Raw genomic sequence first — 20789 nt, 5'->3', positions numbered from 1 at the left:
CGAGTTCAAGAGCTGCGAGGTAATGTTACAGCTATATAAGACCTTAGTTAGACGCCACTTGGAGTACTGTGTTCAGCTCTGGTCACCTCACTACAGGAAGGATGTGGATGTTACAGAGAGAGTGCACAGGAGATTTGCAAGGATGTTGCCTGGATTGGAGAGCATGCCTTATGAGAATAGTTTGAGTGAAGTTGGCCTTTTCTCCTTGGAGTGACGGAGGATGACCGGTGAGCTGATAGAGGTGTATTAGATGATTAAAGGAATTGATTGTGTGGGATACCCAGAGCCTTTTTCCCAGGGTTGAAATGGCTAACACAAGGAGGCACAGTTTTAAGGTGCTTGGAAGGGGGAGGTTTTCCCACACAGAGCTAAGTTTTTCCACACAGAGTGGTGGGCACACTGCCAGTGACAGTGGTAGAGGCAGATACAATAGGGTCTTTTAAGAAACTCTTAGATAGGTACATAGAGCTTAGAAAAGTAGAGGGTTATGCGGTAGGGAAATTCTAGGCAGTTTCTAGAGTAGGTTACATGGTGGGCACAACATTGTGGGCCGAAGGGCCTGTAGATTTCTATGCTTCTATATGTTGTTTTATACTTAATTCCTTATTCTTGCTAAACCCTTGATTCTCTGATATACTCAAAAAAGTTTTGTCTTGTTCCATGTTAATTCGTCCTGCTATTTCTTTGTTTGGTGATGTCTAACTGTAAGGGGCCCAGACCTTAGTTAATAATCAGTCATGTAGCATGGTACTGGCCCTTTGGCTCATCTGGTCCAGGCCAACCAATATGCTCCATCCAAGCTTGTCCCATTTGCCAGTGTTTGGCCCACAAACTTATAAACCTTTCCTATCCATGTACCTGTCCAACTGTCTTTTAAATGTTATTAATGTCCTCAACCACTTCCTCTGGCAGCTTATTCCACATAAAAAAGCAAATAGAATCTCCTCGTAACCTCCCAGCTTTTATACTCGATGCCTTGACTGATTAAGGCCAGCATGCTAAAATATTTCCTCACCACCCTGTCTACCTGTGACTCCACTTTCAAGAAAATGCTGTAAGCCCTTCTGTTCTACATCTCTCCCCAGATTCTTGCTGTTCACTGTGAAAGTTCTACCGAGAGTTGACATTCCAAAATGCAACACCTCAGTTACCCAAATTAAACTTTATTTGACATTCCACGGCCCACTTACTCAGCTGAACAACTTCCCCCAGTAATTTTTGGTCATCTTCTTCATTGTCCACTATACCACTTAAAGTGTCACCTACAAACTTACTAACCATGCCTTGTACATTCTTCTCTGAATCCTTCACATACGTACAATAGATGACAAACAATGGGTCCAGCACCAAACTCTGAGGCACATGACTAATCATGGGCCTCCAAGAAACACCTTCCGCCATCACCCTCTGCTTTCTAACTTCAAGCCAGTTGTGCAACCAAATGCACAGCTCTCCCTCAATCCCATACAATCTAACCTTCCAGAGCAGTCTATCATGTGGAACCTTATCAAAGGCCTTAATGAGGTTCATATAAATCATGTCTATTGACCTACTCTCACTAATTTTCTTGGTCAGCTCATCAAAAAAGTTGTAAGGCACAATCAACTTGCCATACAGACTACCCCTAATGAATCCCTGTTTAAGTAATCTTATCCCACAGAATCCTCTCCAGTAACTTCCCTGCCACAAATGTTAGACTCACTGGCCTATAGTTCCTAGGTTTTTCTTTGCCACCTTTCTTAAATAAAGACATTTGCCATCCTCCTGTCTACTGGCACCTCACCCTTGGGTAATGATGATACAAATATCTCAGCCAGAGCTCTTGCAATTTCTTGTCTAGCCTCCCTCAGTGTTCTTGGACAAACATGCTCAGCACCTCCTCTACTGTATTGCAGATGCCACCATTTACTTTTCCTTGTTCTGAAGTTGTCATGTTAAAGCAGTGGAGGACCTTGCTCTTCTCCTGCGGCTCTTGCCGTTTCCTCTCTCTAGTTACTCTTTCTCCCTTACTGTACTAAAAACATATCTTAATATTTTTTCCTTACAACAGGGGACTGCAGGGAGAGGCAAGAACAGTGAGACCTCCATCTTGCCCCATTGGTTGGTAAAGGGCTAAGAGTGAAGGTAATCTGAGGAAGAAGTAAGGGCAAGAAGGGTGGCTGGGTTGCAATGGTAGAGGAGCCATTGGGGTGGTGGAGGGGAAGAAGGTGGATGAGGAGGCACAGGAGGAGAGAGAGGTTAGGCTGGGGTTACAAGGATGTGGGTTGGTGAAAGGATCTGACAAATTGAGAGATGAGAATGAGGGAGGATTGAGAAAGAGGAGGGTGATGATGGTGTGCAGAGAGGGAAAGAAGTGGAGCAAAACCATCACATTCACATTTCTACACTGTTTATGAATGATCAGAATTCAATGAAGGACACAGCATATTCTCAACCTGACCTCTCAGGCTCAATTGTCAAAGATGAATATCATACTGGCTCATGTCTGTTGACTGACCTGAATGTCTTGTGCTCGCTCATAAGACTGGTAGGCGATCTTCTCCTCCATGCTCACCAGCTCCTGTTTCAGGTTGAGAATCTCGTGCTGGTGAAGCTCTGTCAGGTCATTGAGCTGATCCTCAAGCCGTTCACACCTAGAACAGGCAGCAGTACATGTCAGCCATCTTATCATAGCAGCCATGGAACCTCTATTTGCATTGGATGAACAGGTAGTATAAGAAGTGAGAGTGAGTTCTCCATGACCTTTCTACCCAGTCCTCAGGAATGGTCATGGAGGCACCTGACCCTTCCACATCATAAGCAGTAGTCCAAATGTTCCCTCCCTCACATGTCTACATCAAACCTTGCCAACTTCCAAATAATTATCCTCCTGGATATGAATGGAGCAATAGACTCAAAAGTAAAGTTCAGGGGAGTACAGCTAGATTAAGTAACAAATAACAAATCCCACAGATTGAAGAGGAAGCTAACAGAGGAAACCCTGGGTAAGTGAACTCTGCACTGAAGAGTGATGGAGGGCACTTGTTTTGTCTGCCCCTTCACTTCAGTATCAATCGTCAATTGGCTCCACCTTGGTTTGTGGAACACTTTCCCTCTGGCCTTATCACAATTATTTTTTTAAATCCACAGCTCAGTGTTAACTCATGGGCCTCAGGGTTCATTAGGGAAATAATAATACATCCATGGGTCAAGAGATCAATGACAACCCATGTATAAACACAACACTTCATGAGCAAACTACCAGAAGATTAAAGTATTGGATGATTAATCAGAGAGCTGATCAGGCAGGCACAGCAATCATGAGGGCAGAGAGGAAGCAACATCAGCACTAATTTGATGGGAAATAGTTGGATGCAGTCAGGTCAGTTGTAGACATAAGAAATTGCATTGTGGGAAGATTAAGAAATGGTTTGTATTCAGCAACCACCAACAAAGACATCCTAAACCCAGCTGATAGTGGTCAAGTAATTTGAAATTAGGATTTCTATCAGTGATTGGGGAATGATCTGTAACACAAATGATGAAAAAAGTTACAAAGTTTTCTCCCTCGTCATAAATCACCCAGAGCAATGAAGGTTCTGAAACAGCTCCCATGGCTTCCATTCAGTGCTCTAAACTTAAACACTCAGGAGTCTACAAATTTGATGGTTATCATAGCCTTCTCTTCAGTTCACTACAAATGCTCTATCATCTTGTGAACAAACCCTTACTTATGTGAATTTCTACATTTACATCTTGACTTTGATGGACACTTAGCCAAGAGGTACTGCTGCCCATCAATGCATGACTACACCTAGGACTTCCGGTATGGTGCAGATACAGCTAGCAGCATAATCAGTAAGGGCTCCCAGATGGTCCTAATTTTCCCTAAATAAGAAACGGTTATTTAAATAGAAAAGTGGGTCTTGTAGCATGAAAGGGGGAAACAAAAGAATGACCAGAGGAAAACCACAACAAAACCCGAAGACAAGCGATAAGACACCGACCAACAGTGAGGACACTGATGACGGTGCTAGCAACCAAGCTGAACACGAGGATACGGAGTCTGTTCATGCTAACATCTTGGCTAAAATACAGACGCTTTGTTCAGACATGAAAAAGGAACTGAGTGATATCTTCGGTTTTCTAAAAAAGAAACTGGTGGATTTCGGAGAAGAAATTAATCAGAAGCTGAATGCTATTGTTGGTGATTTAAAAGAAATAACAGGCAGAGTTGAGGACATGGCCAAAGGGTGGCAAAAGTGGAGGAATGCAATGCTGAAGCCAGGGAGGTTCTTTCCCATACACTGGAACTTCAGGAGATTATTCAAGCTCGAATAATGGAATTAGAGGCATATTCACATAGGAATAACATGCACAGCCATGGAATTTCCGAGGGGGCAGGAGACAACGTACAAGAATTTCTGGAAAAATTTATTAAAACAAAGTTGTCCCTTCCTGGTGCCTCTCTCAGCATACAACACTGCCATCGATCTCTTGGACCCAAACTACCGCAAGGTTCCAACCCAAGATCTGGGGTCATCTTCTTTCTGGAATATAAAATTAAAGCTCTGCTTCAAAAAAACAAGAGATTTATTACGACAGGAAAAGAATATTTTTTGATCAAGACTACCCGACCGAAATACTTATAAAAAGAAAGGCTTACTCCACCATCAGAAAGACGCTTAAAGGAAAGGGGCTCCGGTTCCAGACTCTTTACCCAGCCAAACTTCGAGTGTTTCTTGACACTGGACGAGTCATCTACAATAACACATCGGAGGCGATGGACAACCTAAAGAACAGGTGATTTTTCCAGACTGTCCCAGGATCATTGCCCCCGCGGAAGGCACAACAAAACTGAGACAACTTTCCTGGGAGACAACTGGTGCAAAATCCCACCAGGACCGAGAAACATGTCTGAAACATATCCAGAACAACTAAAGGAATTTTGACACAACGAAGATACTGCATGAGAGCTCTCAAAAGTATAGTGATAAAATATCCTTCAGCCAGGTCGGAAAAATCACATGTACCCTAACACCAAACTATAATTGACTTTGTATTAAGAACTTAAAAATAGAAAATAAACAATTTTTTCTCTGTAAGCTCTTATTACTAACTGACCACAAACCTGGGAGCTGATGTTTGATTTTGTGTTTTTTTGTGCACTGTCCTGATTTCAATTATTCAGAGACATCAACCTGCACTAGGAGGGGCCCCTTCGGGTTTAAGCACTTCCCCCCCGACTTAGAAGTTTAGTTTAAACTACAAAGATGGAAGTCACAGATGTTATATGTTTTGTTTATACGTTAAATGTTAGTTTGTTGTACAGACAAAAATTCATTTGTTTAGGTCATCTAGTAATATTTAACTATTTATATAAACCCTTTTTTTTATTGGTGTGGAATGCCGCATTAAGAATACACAGTAATCACCGTTAATGTGAATGGGTTACAGAACCCAATCAAAAGGAGTAAGGCTACAGCTAAAATGAAGAGAGAAAAACAAGATATAATTTTTTGGCAAGAAACTCACCTTTCAAAGATTGAACATGAGAAGTTATGCAAAATGGGATTTAAAAATTGTTATTTCTCTTGAGAGGGAATTGCAATATCAATCTCAAATAAAGCAAATTTCCAGTTTTCCTCACAGATTACAGACAAAGAAGGGCGTTATTTACTGGTGAAGGGTTTTAAAGAAATTACACTACTGAATGTTTACAAACCACCAGCAAATGATAAACAGCTGATTAAGAAGGTTTTTAATATGATATCTATGGAAACATCTGGTGTGGTAATATGTGGGGGGGGGGGACTGGAATATTCAATTACATCCTGCCCTGGAATCCTCAAATAGAACAAAAAAGATAAATCTGGAAACATTACATGTCAAGAAACTGCTCAAAGAAATGGGCATGATAGATATATGGAGAGAGTTACACCCACTTGATAGACGGTTCACCTTTTTTCCTCACCTCCACTCCATGTACTTGAGAATAGATTATGTTTTCTACATTCAATTCAGAGAGACACAAGATTATAAAATATGATATAGGGGTAAGACACATCTCTGACCACGCAGGGGTTTACTTAACATTACATTTAGACAACAAACCAAAAGATACCTTGAGGAGACTTAATACCAGTCTTTTGAATGATCCCCTATGTTTAAAATACCTAAAGAAAGATTTTGAAGATTATATGATATATAATGATAATAGAACTGTATAATACATATTATTAATATATTAATATCTATTATATAATATTAATATACATTATAATATATTGTATATAATATATATAATGATAAGCGCACCATGGGATGCTGCAAAAGCTGTTATTAGGAGTAAACTCAAAGTTGTCAGCTCAGAAGAAAAAGGAAAAAGAGAAACAAATCAAGAAGGATCTTACTGAAAAACTACAATTTTTGGAGAGTAAGCTTATGGAGTATGATAACAGTAACGTCTTGAATCAAATTTTGGATACAAAACGAACTCTAAATAATATTTATGAAAGTTGAGGGGAGCTAAGTTTGTTAAACAAAATTTCTATGAGAATGGTCCCAAATCTAAGAAATTACTTGCATGTAGAATATGTAAACAATAGGCTGAGAGATCTATACAAAGGGTGAAAGACCCCCAGATTAATAAGATGCTTCACAAATTGGAAGACATTCAAAAATCTTTTGAAACATACTACACAATGTTATACATTCAACCCAAAGCAGCAGAGTTAGCAGACATATCTAATTTCTTAACATCCTTAGATTTACCATCTGTAGGAATGGAGCAAAATAAACTAATAACTCAGGAGATAACAGAAAAAATAGGTCAAGCTATATCAGTATTAAAAACAAATAAAATCTCAGGTGCTGATGGCTATCCAGCAGAATGTTACAAAACTGTCAGAGATAATAATACCAATACATAAGGAATGTTTTAATTATGTTCTCGGAGGAGGGGAGACTCCATTGTCCTGGAATCAAGCAATAATTTCAGTATTTTCCTAAAAGTGGTAAGGATCAGACTGAATGCAGTTCCTATAGGCCCAATATCTGTTCTAAACATTGATTATTTGCATCAATATTAGTAAAAAGATTGGAAAATATAATTCCAGCTCTAATTGACACAGATCAAACAGGTTTTGTAAAAAAGTAGGCAAATCCAGGACAATATGAGATGAGCCCTTCATCTCATTGTCCATATGATCAAAAATAACCTGGAATCTCTAGTTATTAGCCTTGATGCTGAAAAGGCCTTTGACTTGGTACGATGGAAATATCTTTATTTGGTACTTAAGCGGTTTGGCTTTAATAATCAGGTAGTTGGATGTCTGAAATCTTTACATTCTTCCCCTACAGCCAGAATTAAAATAAATGGGAATTTATCTAAAACAATATTTCTTGAAAGGGGATGTCGACAAGGATGACCCCTAAAGCCAGTGGTCCCCAACCACCGGGCTACCCAAGCATGTGCTACCGGGCCGCAAGGAAACCATATGATTTGGCGATATGAATCAGCTGCACCTTTCCTCATTTCCTGTCACGCACACTGTTGAACTTGAACGCATGCGAGGTCATTACGCACACAAAGTCATTACCCATGCAAAGTCCCCAGTTGCCTAAACGCAGTGATACCCTTGCGCCAGGGATAACTGGTTGGTCTCGGGTAACCAGCTGCCTCACACGGCTGGTGAGAGGTGCCGTAGCTACTGGTCTGGAGCGCGGACAGATGGGTGCCGCCTCTGAACCCGTTTAGGACACCGAATGTTCGTGGGGAACTCGGTGCTAAAATATTCGCAAATGACCTAATTTAGGCTCAGGGTTTCATAAGTAGCAGAACAGCTAACTTGCTGTGATCTACTGAAAGTCATCCCTCCAGCCAAACTTTTGTTGACCAATAGATCCTACCTACCTACAAGAGGGGCAGGCACGTGCCCTGTCACACTCCTCGCTCAGTCGGTCGCTCTCTCCGGACTGTGACTGCCGCAGCCCTGGTACGGGGAACTCCAGCCCTTACCTTGTCCTCTCACTGGTGTGTCACAATGATTTTATATGTTCATACGAGGAAATTATGCGCTGAGTTTAAGATCCAAACGTTACTTAAAATGTTATGATGCTATTTATTTATAGGTAAGTTATAACTGACTTATCACTATATTCATGCAAGGAAAATATGCGCTGTGTTTAATATTAAGTTAATTAAATAAACCCTTTTAGAAATTAAATTGAGTGTATTAGCCACTTATAAGTGACTTATAATTGATTTATCACCTATAATGTAGGTCCTATATTCCGGTCGTGATTAACACTGTCACCCGCCCCATCAGCCAGTCAGCAAGAATATTGTCAATATTAAACCGGTCCGTGGTACAAAAAAAGGTTGGTGACCCCTGCCCTAAGCCCCACGCTTTTCGCTCTTTTTATCGAGCCATTGGCCCAGGCAATTAGAGAAAACAAGATTTTAACAGGTGTTCTGATCAGAGATACAGAACGTAAGATTTGTTTGTATGTGGATGACATTCTCGTGACTCTTACCAGTCCCAATGCAGGTTTGCATAAATTATTATCCCCGCTGAAAGATTTTGGTTCCAACTCTGGCTACAAATTAAATTTACAAAAAACCCAAACTTTAAATTTTAATTATGAACCACAAGAAAATATTTACAGAATGAGTAAATTCAAATGGAAAGGTAATATTAATACCTAAGAGTGCAAATACCTGAAGACTTGTCTACTATCTATGAACATAATTATATTCCCATAACAGCTGATATTAAGGCACACTTAAATAGATGATCATTGCTGCCAATGAATATGTATAATCGAATAGAAGCCATAAAGATGAATGTATTACCTAGACTGCTGTTTCTTTTACAATCATTGCCTGTTGAAGTACCTTTTAAGCAATTTAATGAATGGAAAAGAATGATTTCAACATTTATTTGGGGAAAACAGAAACCAAGAATTAGATTTCAGACATTGCAGCTGCCTAAGGATAAAGATGGATTTGCTGTGCCATGCTTTGAAGACTATTATAGAGCAGCTCAGCTGCGCAGTCTGGTCTGTTGGTGTGACCCTAATTGTGATGCAAAGTGGAAGGATTTAGAACAAAGTCTAATAAATATCCCTCTCCAATCTTTACTGGGGGATAAAACACTCCAAAAGAAGCATTTAAATAAACTGAGTAAGTGGACAACAGTCCCTCTGAACATCTGGTATAAAGAATTTAAAGACCCAAAATTTGAAAGAAACGTAAGAATACTAGGTTGGGTGGCACATTACACAAGAATTCCTTCCACCACAATTGGATGGTAAATTTACACATTGGACAAGTAAGGGAATTACCTGATACTGTACAATATCCTCCATTAAGGGTTTGGAGTCCTTTCAACAACTCATAGAAACATACCACTTAGAGAAACAACACTTCTTTAGATATCTTCAACTAAGACAATATTTCAATAAAAATATTAAAACTATTGGAGAGAAAGGGTTAAGTCTGATTAATATATTCATTGATGTGTATAAAGGTAATATTAAAAAGAAACTGATAACCAGGATTTACTCGATTTTACATTCTCTCCACAATGTATGTTAAATCAAAGTGGGAGAAAGAAGCCAACATAAAATTGACAGAAGATAATTGGTTAAACATATGCAGCACCAGGGGCATATCTATGGAAAATAGCACCTATGGCAAGCACTGAAACTGCGCCCCTGTCCAAATATCTGACACCCATCTTTTAGATAATTTTATCATAATATCAGCTCAAAAATACAAGTCAAGCTCGTTAATCTTTTAATTAACAAATTATGGCACTACATGAAAATTATAACTGCACCTTCCTGCTTTCACTGATGCAAATTGGTCTATGATGTGATCATAGTTTTTTCAGTTTCTTCTCTTTCTACACTCAGCAGAGCAAGATCACAGAGTCTGCCTTGACCCATGGAGGCTCTCAAATATGAAAATATTAGTTTTAACTTGCTGAATGATCTCTCATAGCTGGCGATGGAAACTGCAATGGTTAGCATTATTTGAATAGCAATGCAAAGATTGGGGAAGACGCTCTCATCTCCATAGTGAACAATAAATTCAAGAAGCTCTTCAGGTCTTGATATTTTCATGTTGACCCGCCTTGATAGCAACATTCTGCAATCCAAAATTTCTTCATATAGCTGCTGTCCATCAACATCAGAGCTATACAATTCGCCCAAATTTTCATACTTCTTTAGGTTGGTACTATCGCTGCCGTAACACAGTCCCTCGACATCGAGAAGGAGCCTAAACTTGGCGTCAGTGTCGTGCAAATGAGTGAACCTTTCATCCATTTCTCCGCAAAGACAGTCTAGTGTTCCCTTCATGACTCTTTCCATTTCCTCCTTAGCTGTTAACCCAGCGTCTCTCAAATTCTCATCAGCAATTCATTTCTTTCGCTTTTGACATCTTTCAACTTTAATATTCCATGCTTGACAGAGACCCACTTCTTCTTTGAGTGACACACTGACCAACACCACTCTTTCATCATAAAAATGACCTCGGAGGGCTTTCAAATCCAGGGCAGCATCATGGAAGTTCATGCTAGGATCCTGCAGCCTCTTTTGAATACAGTCAATGCGAATGAGTACTTTGTTCCAAAATCCTAGCAAAATCAGAAAATCGTAACTCAACATGCAGTTGTACAGCTGCCTTGCATCACTTCTTGTTTCACTGGTCTCGTTTTCATTGTCTATCGTGTCCTGGAGAACTTGAAGTATCTCCTCAAGGTACTTATTGACGGGCTTTCCTTCTTCTGTCCTTGCACTCCACCTGGTTTCGGACTCCGACTTAACAACCACAGGCATGGTATTTTTCAGTTTTCCCAGCGCTGCATTGAACGAGAGAAAAACACGTAGAGAGCTTCGATGGTTCCAAAAAACGTGACAAAGACAAATCATTCATCGATGGTTCCAAAAAACGTATCAAAGACAAATCATTCATCTGAAGAAAATTCTTTTTTCACTATCCGAGGATGGCTTGTCTGACTTTAATAGAAACTGCTCAGTGGTGCCCCCCTTCAAGTGGCACCCGGGGCACATGCCATACCTGCCATACCTTAGATACGCCACTGTGCAGAATACATTCAAATACTTCAAGCTCAGGTCTGTGGAGGGAATTCACCTGGAAGAATACCTTAAGATTTTTCATAATGCCAAAAATAAAGAAGCTACAAAGTAACAGACCTGAACAAGGTCAATGTTGGAGAATGTGAGATAATATGTTGGCTGATCACTTTCATATTTTCTGGGAGTGTCCAAAGATTTTGTCTTATTGGTTAGATGTGGTAACAGAGATAAGGTCAGTAATTAGCCCAGAGATTAATTTTGATTTTAACGTTACTTATTTGGGTAATGTACCAAATGAACTCAAAAAGCATGAAAGATATTTGTTACAAATACTACTAAGCAGCCTGTAAGAAAGCGATTACCAGGAAATAAGTAAAGAGTCTCCTACAGTCTTGGAATGGATAGAAATAGTTCAAGAAATTTGTGCAACACACACAAAATGCTGGTGTGACGCAGCAGAAAGCATCTATAGGAAGAAACACTGTCGACGTTTTGGGCTAATGTTTTTCGTCAGGGCTAACTGAAAGGAAAGATAGTAAGAGATTTGAAAGTGGGGGGGGAGGGGGAAATGCGAAATGATAGGAGAAGACCGGAGGGGGTGGAGGGGAGCACCAGAGGGAGATGGAGAACAGGCAGAGTGATGGGCAGAGAGAAAAAAAAGGGGGGAATCTAAATAAATCAGGGATGGGGTAAGGAGGAGAGGAGGGGCATGAATGGAAGTTAGAGAAGTCAATGTTCATGCCATCAGGTTGGAGGCTACCCAGATGGAATGTAAGGTGTTGTTCCTCCAACCTGAGTGTGGCTTCATCTTGACAGCAGAGGAGGCCATGGATAGACATATCAGAATGGGAATGGGACGTGGAATTAAATTGTGCGGCCACTGGGAGATCCTGCTTTCTCTGGTGGACAGAGCGTAGGTGTTCAGTGAAACGGTCTCCCAGTCTGCGTCCGGTCTTACCAACATATAAAAGGCCACACTGGGAGCACTGGGCGCAGTATACCACACCAGCCGACTCACAGATGAAGTGTTGCCTCACCTGGAAGGACTGTCTGGGGCCCTGAATGGTGGTGAGGGAGGAAGCATAAGGGCAGGTGTAGCACTTGTTCCGCTTACTAGGATAAGTGCCAGGAGGGAAATTGGTGGGAAGGGGGGACGAATGGACAAGGGAGTCGTGCAGGGAGCGATCCCTGCAGAAAGGGGGGAGAGGGAAAGATATGCTTGGTAGTGGCATCCCGTTGGAGGTGGCAGAAGCTACAGAGAATGATAGGTTGGACCCGGAGTCTGATGGGGTGATAGGTGAGGACAAGAACCTTATTCTGAGTGGGGTGGTGAGAGCAGATGTGCAGGAAATGGGAGAGATGCGTTTGAGAGCAAAGTTGATGGTTGTTTAAAAAAGGAAGACATCTCCTTCGTCCTGGAATGAAAAGCCTCATCCATGTCCAAATCCCATTCTGATACGTCTATCCATGGCCTCCTCTACTGTCAAGATGAAGCCACAAGCCAGCAGGTTGGAGGAACAACACCGTCTGGGTAGCCTCCAACCTGATGGCACGAACATTGACTTCTCTAACTTCCGTTAATGCCCCTCCTCCCCTTCTTACCCCATCCCTAATATTTTTAGTTTTTACCCCCCTCCTCTTTTTTCCTCTCTCTCTGCCTGTTCTCCATCTTCCTCTGGTGCTCCCTTCCCCCTTTCTTTCTCCCTAGGCCTCCCGTCCCATGATCCTTTCCCTTCTCCAGCTCTGTATCCCTTTTGCCAATCACCTTTCCAGCTCTTAGCTTCATCCCACCCCCTCCAGTCTTCTCCTATCATTTTGCATTTCCCCCTCCTCCCCACTTTCAAACCTCTTACTATCTTTCCTTTCAGTTAGTCCTGACGAAGGGTCTCAGCCCGAAACATCGACAGTGCTTCTTCCTATAGATGCTGCCTGGCCTGCTGCGTTCCATTAGCATTTTGTGTGTGTTGCTTGCATTTCCAGCATCTGCAGATTTCCTTGTGTTTGCTCAAGAAATTTGTGTTATGGAACGATTGACTTTTTCTCTGAGACATGCCACTAAAAAATTTGGAAGATACTGGGAAAATTGGACATTTTATTTGAACCTGAAATGACTTCTTCACTGTGCATTTATTTGGCTTTAAGAACTTTGTTTTATTTCTTCCCATGAAGGAACCTGCAGAATGGACTTTAAAGACATGGATTTTAAGGTCCCCTGTGAATTTGAAGGACAATTATGGATATAAGGATTTGGTTAACCTTGAATCAGCAATGTAACCCATTTCTCTATTCATTTTTTCTATTATAAGATACAGATTTTACTTCACCTATGATGACCCTGTCTGTTTGTTTTTATCCTGTTTGTTCTGTTATTGGCAAAACAATAAAAATAAAGTTAAAAAAATACATGTCTACACCTTCTACACAGCTGTAGTGAAGCAGCCTCATTTCACACTCTCAGATTACATCCACTGTACATGCATCCTAACAATGAGAAAGCATATAGTAGAGAATGAAATGCAAACAATTGGATTTTAACTGGAGGTGAGGGAGGTGAAGCAGGTGGTTCTGCTTAAGCCTACCTGTATCTTTCTTCCTGCAGAGTCCGTAACATTAATGTATAATCCCTCTGATAATGAGACTTCAAAGTGTCAAATGATTCTTCCAGCTGGGCCTGTGTCTCCTTCACTTGCTGCAGTTCTTGGAATATCCCTGCAAAGCCTGAGCAGGCAAAGTCCAGTGTGTTGGTTTTGGAGGTGGTAGATTCCAGGGGTGTCCCTGACACACTGTTAGCAGCAGACCCTGATGTGCCACTTGAGCATTCCTCCTCGCTGCCATATTTGAGGCTGGATTGCAGGTTGCCACAGATTTCTAGGCCCTTGAGGCACTCTTCTGCCTGCGCTTCATCCAGCGAGTCCTTAAGGGTGGGGATGTTGTCCACACTGCCAAACCTGTTGCGAAGGAGGGACGCTATCTCCCGTGGCTTGGAAACCACGGCACCCGCAGCTGAGTGGGTGGCTTGGGAGAAGCTGGAGAGACCCCCCCGCACACTGCCCACGACGCCCTCACTGAAACCTGTCACCCTGGCCCCCACACCCCTCAGGCCCTGCTGCATATCCCGGAGTACGTCTTTGGGCTGCCGTGGCATGCCATTATGCTCGATCTCGCGCAACTTGCGGTGGCACTGCTCCAGCTTGCGCTGCAGCTGCAGGATAGTCTGCGCCGACTTCTGGTTCTTCTTCTCGAAGACTTGTTTGATGCGAGCCCCTTGCTGCCTGTCAGCGTTGTTGGCCAGCTTGAGGTACTCTGCCACATTGTCATCTCGGGCTGTCTGCTCCACCTTCAGCTGCTCCGTGAGCTTCAGTACCTTCTGCTGCAGGTGAGTAATGGCAGCTCTTGTCCTCTGGGGGTCCAGTGCACCATCCAGGCTATCCACACTAATCCCGCCATCTGAGCTCGAAGCAACCACACTGTTCACTTCCAGCCGTTCGACCTGTGGTAGAGAATCAAAGATAAGCTTATTATTTGCATGCATTTTTAAAAGGCTGGAGAGCTGCCAGCTTGTAATCATGTTGATTAAAAACACTTCCTCCCACACAAAGGCCAGAACTTTTCCGTATGAAGTGAAGTTAACCTGAGACATTCAGCAAACACCAATAACTTGCTGCTGGGATAAGAACAGTTGTTGAAGCTACCACTAAACCAGATGGAAAGTTTAAACAGAAAAGTAGTAGATACAGCACAGGTGAATCCCTACCCACCATTGAGCACATCTACAAGGACTGTTGTCGCAGAAAAGTAGCATCCAACATCAAGAATCCCTTCCATCTAAGCTCTGCTTTCTTCTCGTTGCTGCCATCAGAAAGGAGGTACAGGAGCCTGAGGTCCCACACCACCAGGTTCAGGAACAATTATTACCTCTCAACCATCAGGCTCTTGAAGCAATGGAGATAACTTCACTCTCCCCAACACTGATCCCATTACCAAATAATTCAATGAATCTTCAACTCAGGTTTTCAATATGTATTGCTTATTTATTTTTTATTATTTTGTTGTTTTGTATTTTCAGTTTGTTCTGTTTTTCACATTGGTCGCTTAATTTTTGTTGTGTGTGGTTTTTCTATTGATTCTATTGTGTTTCTTCGTATTTACTATGATTGCCCACAAGAAAATTAATCTCAGAGTGACATACAGTATACGTACTATGATACTTTGATAATAAATTTACTTTGAAGTGGGAATAAATGTGTGCACAGTACACTATCCTGGTTATCAACCATGAGTCTATTGAGTCTAATTGCTCCCAAAATGCTCCAACTCCAGGCTCATGTTATAAATTTCAAAGAGTCAAGGACCTCCATAAAGCAGTTTGAGTCTCTCAGTTTTATTCAAGAACACTGAGTGCATCTAGAGAGGAAATTGTGGACACCGTAGCTGTGATTCCTGTACCATCGTTAGCCAAATGCAAGGTATTAGTAGACTGGAGGATATCAAAAGTTTTGCCTTTATTGAAGAAGGGCAACATTGAAAACCCTGGGAACTATAGGCTAGAAGTCTAACACTTGTGGATTTTGAGCGATACGATATAAATACTTGTGGAAAAACAGTGGTTATTTGCGGTTAGTCAGCATGGGAGATGGCCTTGATTGAGTGCTTTCCAAATTGAATGAAAGCATTCAATCAAGACCACTGAATGAGGTGACCAAGAAAGCCATTGAGGGGAGGGCAATAGATGTCATTTATGTGGACTTCAGGAAGCCCTTTGGTAAGATTCCACATAACCTTCCATTATATGGAAGACTAGAATGTACAGAATCCAGGGACAGCTGGCTAATTGACGATGGTGTGATGGATATTCACGATCCAGATGTTTATTTTTAATCTTTAAATGGTATTACTTGGCCATCCTCTTGAGAAACAATACTGTCCAGGTTCAGGAAGCCTATTGTTGACTTAAATGAGACTGCAAGCTAACCAGAAGATGGAAAACAGACATGCAGATGAAGCAGTCATTAGATTACTAACAAAAACTGATAAATATTAGAAGGCAGTAAGGGTAGAGGAGTTATAGAGATGAAGACAAAGTCTATACCTCAGCCTTGGCCAGAGAAGGCTCTCTTCACAGAGCCACCTTTTGTAACAAACATGTTTGGCTACAGCTCAATACCTTGTATTTCTAGTTCATCAGAACTGTACTTGTGGTTGGCATTCTTTGTAGAACTATAATCTCTATTAAAATTATTCCTCAAAATAAGTGTGTATACTGTGCTCCATAAGCTGGAACTATCTCTTCCTTGGTTGGGAGGGGGGAAACTCACAGATCAAAACATTGATTATTGAGAGCTATACCCCTTCAGAGTTGAAGTCAGTTTTTTGAATTTATAGCATAATCTTGCTAAAGTGAGGGCTCTGATAGAAACATTTAAAACTTAAGTTCATGGTTTAAGTTTAGGACTCTGGAACAGATGTACTCAAAATCATCACAGAGGCAGACTAATGACTAGTTGTGTGCCTCAGGGGCCCTTTGTTACATCTCATCGATATCAGTGATTTGGATAAATATGTACAAGGCATAGTTTGTAAGATGGCAGATGACATTAAAGTAAGTTGTATAGTGGATAATGAAGGTTATCAAAAATTACAGGGGGATATTATAGGCTCCACGGTAGCATAGCAGTTAGTGCAACAGCTCGGGGCATCAAAGTTTGGAGTTCAATCCCTGTGTCCTTGGTAAGGAGTCTCTGGACTTCCTCCCATGAGATGCGTGCATCTTTTTCCAAGCACTCTGCATTCCTCTCACAGTCCAAACCAACACTAGATAGGTTATTTGGACATTGTAAATTGTTCCATGATTGGGTTAGGGTTAAACTGAGGTTGCCAGGGGTTGCTGGTGGGTGTGGCTCAAAAGGCTGGAAGGGCCTAATCTGCACTGCATCTCTAAGTATTGATCAGCTGAGTAAGTGAGTCAATGAATGTCAAATAGAGTTTAATTTGGATACCTGTAAGATATTGCATTCTAGAAGTCAATTCCAGGTAGGACTTTCGGTGAGAGGCAGGTCCCTGGGGAGTGGTAGAACAGAGTTCACCTACGTAATTCACTGAATATAGAGTCACAGGTAGGCAGGATGGCCTCCATCAGTCATGGCATTAAGAAGAAAAGTTGGGAGGTCATGGTGAGATTGTACAGTACACTGGTAAGACTGCACTTCAAAGTTCAATATACATTTATTATTGATATATACCTTATACAACCTTGAGATGTGTCTCCTTACAGCAACCAGAGCCTAATAGAACCCATTAAAAAAAGTCAACCACTGAACGTGCAGAAAATAACCCAAATCGTGCAAACAATAAAAGTAAGCAAATATCATTCAGACTGGAAGTGAGTGCACCAGCATGAAGCTAATGAAGCTAGTCATCACTGCAGCCGATCCTGGAGCCAATTAATTATGGGCCACAGCCTCAGTTCAGTGCAGAAATGAATAAACATCTCTGAGCAACAAGCTGAACACCTGCCCATCCCTTTCCTCTGGCTCCAACATGCTTACCTTTTCAATCTGGCCTGGTGCTTCAATCAGCCAAACCTCGGGCCATTCCTCACTCTCAGACCCATACCCCACTGCTTCGATTCGGCCCATACCCAATCTTTCCAATCTGGCCCAGAGCTTAAATCAGCTAAACAACGAATCACTCCATACTCTTGGGAATGGGCCCTGCTGCCTCACCTCTGTTCTGCTGCATCAAATCACCTCCAAGTCCACTTCAGCCATGGCCAAACATTTGTTCATTCCACATTGCTGGGCCTGTACCTGCCACACCTCAACCATCCTGCAGCTTCAAGATTTCAGTTCACACCACAAAAATGCCAGATTGTACAGCTTAACTCCGAAAGTTACTGGGTATTGATTGCAGTGTGTGATTAATACAGAAATTTATTGTTTTGTTTGCTGCCAGCAAGTAAATCAGAGGTTTATGGACTTGGAGGACTGTGTTTAGTTTTGGTTGCCCTGCTAAAGGAAAGATGTTATTAAACTGAAAAGAGTGAAGAAAAGATATACAAGTATGCTGCCAGGAATTGAGGGACTAGTTTATAGGGAGAGGCTGGATTGCCTAGGAATTTAGAGTGTACAAGACTGGGAGGTGATCTTAGAAAGGTGTATAAAGTCATTTGGAGCATGGAAAGTGTATATGCACTCAGTCTTTTCTCCCCTGGAGTTGGGGTATGAAGAATTAAAGGGCATGCATTTAAGGTCAGAGGGGAAAGATTTAATAGGAAGTTGAGGGGCAGCTTCTTGTTTTATACAAAGGGAGGTATCCACGTGGAATCACCTGCCAGAGAAAGTGGTTGAATCAGACAGCAAATTTTAAAAAGTCATTGGACAGGCTCATGGATTGGGAAGATTTAGAAAGTTATGGGCCGGGGTTTCCTGTGATGTAATCGTTGAGAATGGCAGCTTAAGTCACTAGCTCCTCCGGAAAAACACGTATTAAGCCGTTAACCCATCAAATATAATATTTTTCAAAAAATATTTGAACTGGAAAGAGGGGCAAGAATGGGGAAAAGAAATGGAAATTAAAAAATCGACACTGCGGAGCCTGCGTCCGAGAGCAGTGCAGCGAGTGGCTCTCCGACCGGACTGCGTGCTAGCGAGGCAGCTGCTGGGCCTCGTTCAGACGAAGCGGCGAATATGTTCAAAATCCTGAAAGAGATAAGGGAGTTCCGGAAAGAAACAGAGCAGCAGCTCGGTCATATTAAGGCAGAGCTTGCCAGTGTTAATCAAAAAATAGCGGTGGCAGAGACTCGAATTGAGAAGGTGGAAGATCACGTTCAAAACGTGGCACGGATACTGAGCAAGACAATAAAAATAATACATCACCAAGAAGGTAAACTGCTTTACCTGGAGGGAAGATCACGGCAGAAAAATATCAGAATCTACAACATTCCCAAAGGAGCGGAGGGCTCGTCTATGACGGAGTTTGTCGGAAAGTTACTGCGGGACGTGCTGGATCTTCCCCCGGCTATGAAGCTGGAAGTCAAAAGAGCCCACCGTGTGTTAGTCCCAAAACCTACGCGGGACAGAAAGCCACGCTCAGTAATAATTAAATTCCTTCGGTACAGCACCAAGGCGGAGATTCTACGAAGGGCCTGGGGTAAGAAGAGAGTGTTTTTAGAGGATAAATTAATATATTTCAACCAAGGTTACCCCCCACGCGGTCCTCCAGAAACGCAAAGAATGCTCTGAAGTAAAGTGAGTACTAAAGCAAAATAAGATTAGATTTCAAACTCCGTAACCTGCTAAACTTCGAATGTTTTATGACTACGGGACACGTTTGTACCAGACAGTGGAACAGGTGAACTCAGACATGAAGGCCAGAGGGTCGCCCATCAGCATGACCAAAACGAAGGAAAGCCTGACTGAAGAATTACCCCGCTCCACTTGGGAAATAATGCAAGAATCGAGAAGGCAGGAGAAGGGAGGAGGCCGAGAGAAATATATCAGGAAGAGACCGGGAGTTTCCCAAAATAGTCCTCACCCCCTTCAGAAGAACAATAAGGTTTGGCTAACTTTACAAATGTTGTGAAGCTAAACTGAAGCAAAAGTACACGGTGATATACCTATCTCAAGAAATACTTATTATAATGTGGATTTTATATTACTTAGTTGTTATTCTTTATTCGCTCACTTACTCCTTTTTCCACACCAAAATGCAATAAAAACAAAAATCTGTAATATGTTAATTCACGTGAACCTTTATTTAACTGACAAAAGTACAAAGAAAAGATTTTCAATAGTTTTATTGACCAACTTAATTGTATTTTGTAAATATACACAAATTTAGAACTTGATGGCTGCAACACACTCAACAAAAGTTGGGACAGAGTTAAAATCAGATTGAAAAGTACACAGAATATTCATGTAACACCGGTTTGGAAGACTCCACATTAAGCAGGCTAATTGGTAGCAGGTTTTATATACTTTTATATCATGACTGGGTATAAAAGTAGCGTCCATCAAAGGCTCAGTCTTTGCAAGCAAGGATGGGTTGCGGCTCACCCCTTTGTGCCAAAATTCGTGAGAGAATTGTCAGTCAGTTCAAAAGGAACATTTCCCAACGCAAGATTACAGAGAATTTAGGTCTTTCAACATCTACAGTACATACTATTGTGAAAAGATTCAGAGAATTCAGAGACATCTCAGTGTGTAAAGGGCAACGTCTGAAACCACTGTTGAATGCGCGTGATCTTCGAGCCCTCAAGCAGCACTGCCTAAGAAACCGTCATGCCACTGTGACAATTATAGCCACCTAGGCTCGGGAGTACTTCGGAAAACCATTGTCACTTAACACAGTCAGTCGCTGCATCCAGAAATGCAACTTGAAACGGTATTATGCAAGGAGGAAGCCATACATCAACTCTATGCAGAAACACTGGCGAGTTCTCTGGGCCCGAGCTCATCTCAGATGGACCGAAAAACATGTGCTGTGGTCAGATGAGTCCACATTTCAGGTAGTTTTCGGAAAAAACGGGCGTCGAGTTCTCTGTGCCAAAGATGAAAACGACCATCCTGATTGTTATCAGCGAAAGGTGCAAAAGCCAGCATCTGTGATGGTATGGGGGTGCATCGGTGCCCATGTCATGGGTGAGTTGCATGTATGTGAAGGTACCATTGACTCTGAGGCGTATATTAGGATCTTGGAGAGAC

At 41.8% G+C, this 20789-nt stretch overlaps 1 protein-coding gene across 10 annotated transcripts in view; it reads right to left on the bottom strand.

Moving 5' to 3' along the window:
* Positions 1 to 20789, bottom strand: part of LOC132377950 (transmembrane and coiled-coil domains protein 1-like) — a 98703-nt gene that overhangs the window by 2967 nt on the left and 74947 nt on the right. For 5 of the 10 annotated variants that reach the window (XM_059944478.1, XM_059944482.1, XM_059944475.1 and 2 more), the window contains 2 exons: positions 13668 to 14578; positions 2498 to 2633 (listed from right to left, as the gene is read on the bottom strand). In XM_059944478.1, coding sequence (XP_059800461.1) covers positions 2498 to 2633; positions 13668 to 14578 — 1047 coding nt within the window. Of the gene's footprint in view, positions 1 to 2497; positions 10851 to 13663; positions 14579 to 20789 lie in introns of those variants that run through there. The other 5 variants (XR_009506853.1, XR_009506854.1, XM_059944477.1 and 2 more) reach the window with 5 other exon arrangements.

The sequence above is a fragment of the Hypanus sabinus genome, chromosome 19 (assembly GCF_030144855.1).
Source record: "Hypanus sabinus isolate sHypSab1 chromosome 19, sHypSab1.hap1, whole genome shotgun sequence".
NCBI classification, from domain to species: Eukaryota; Metazoa; Chordata; class Chondrichthyes; order Myliobatiformes; family Dasyatidae; genus Hypanus; species Hypanus sabinus.
This window is presented reverse-complemented; position numbering and strand designations above follow the sequence as displayed.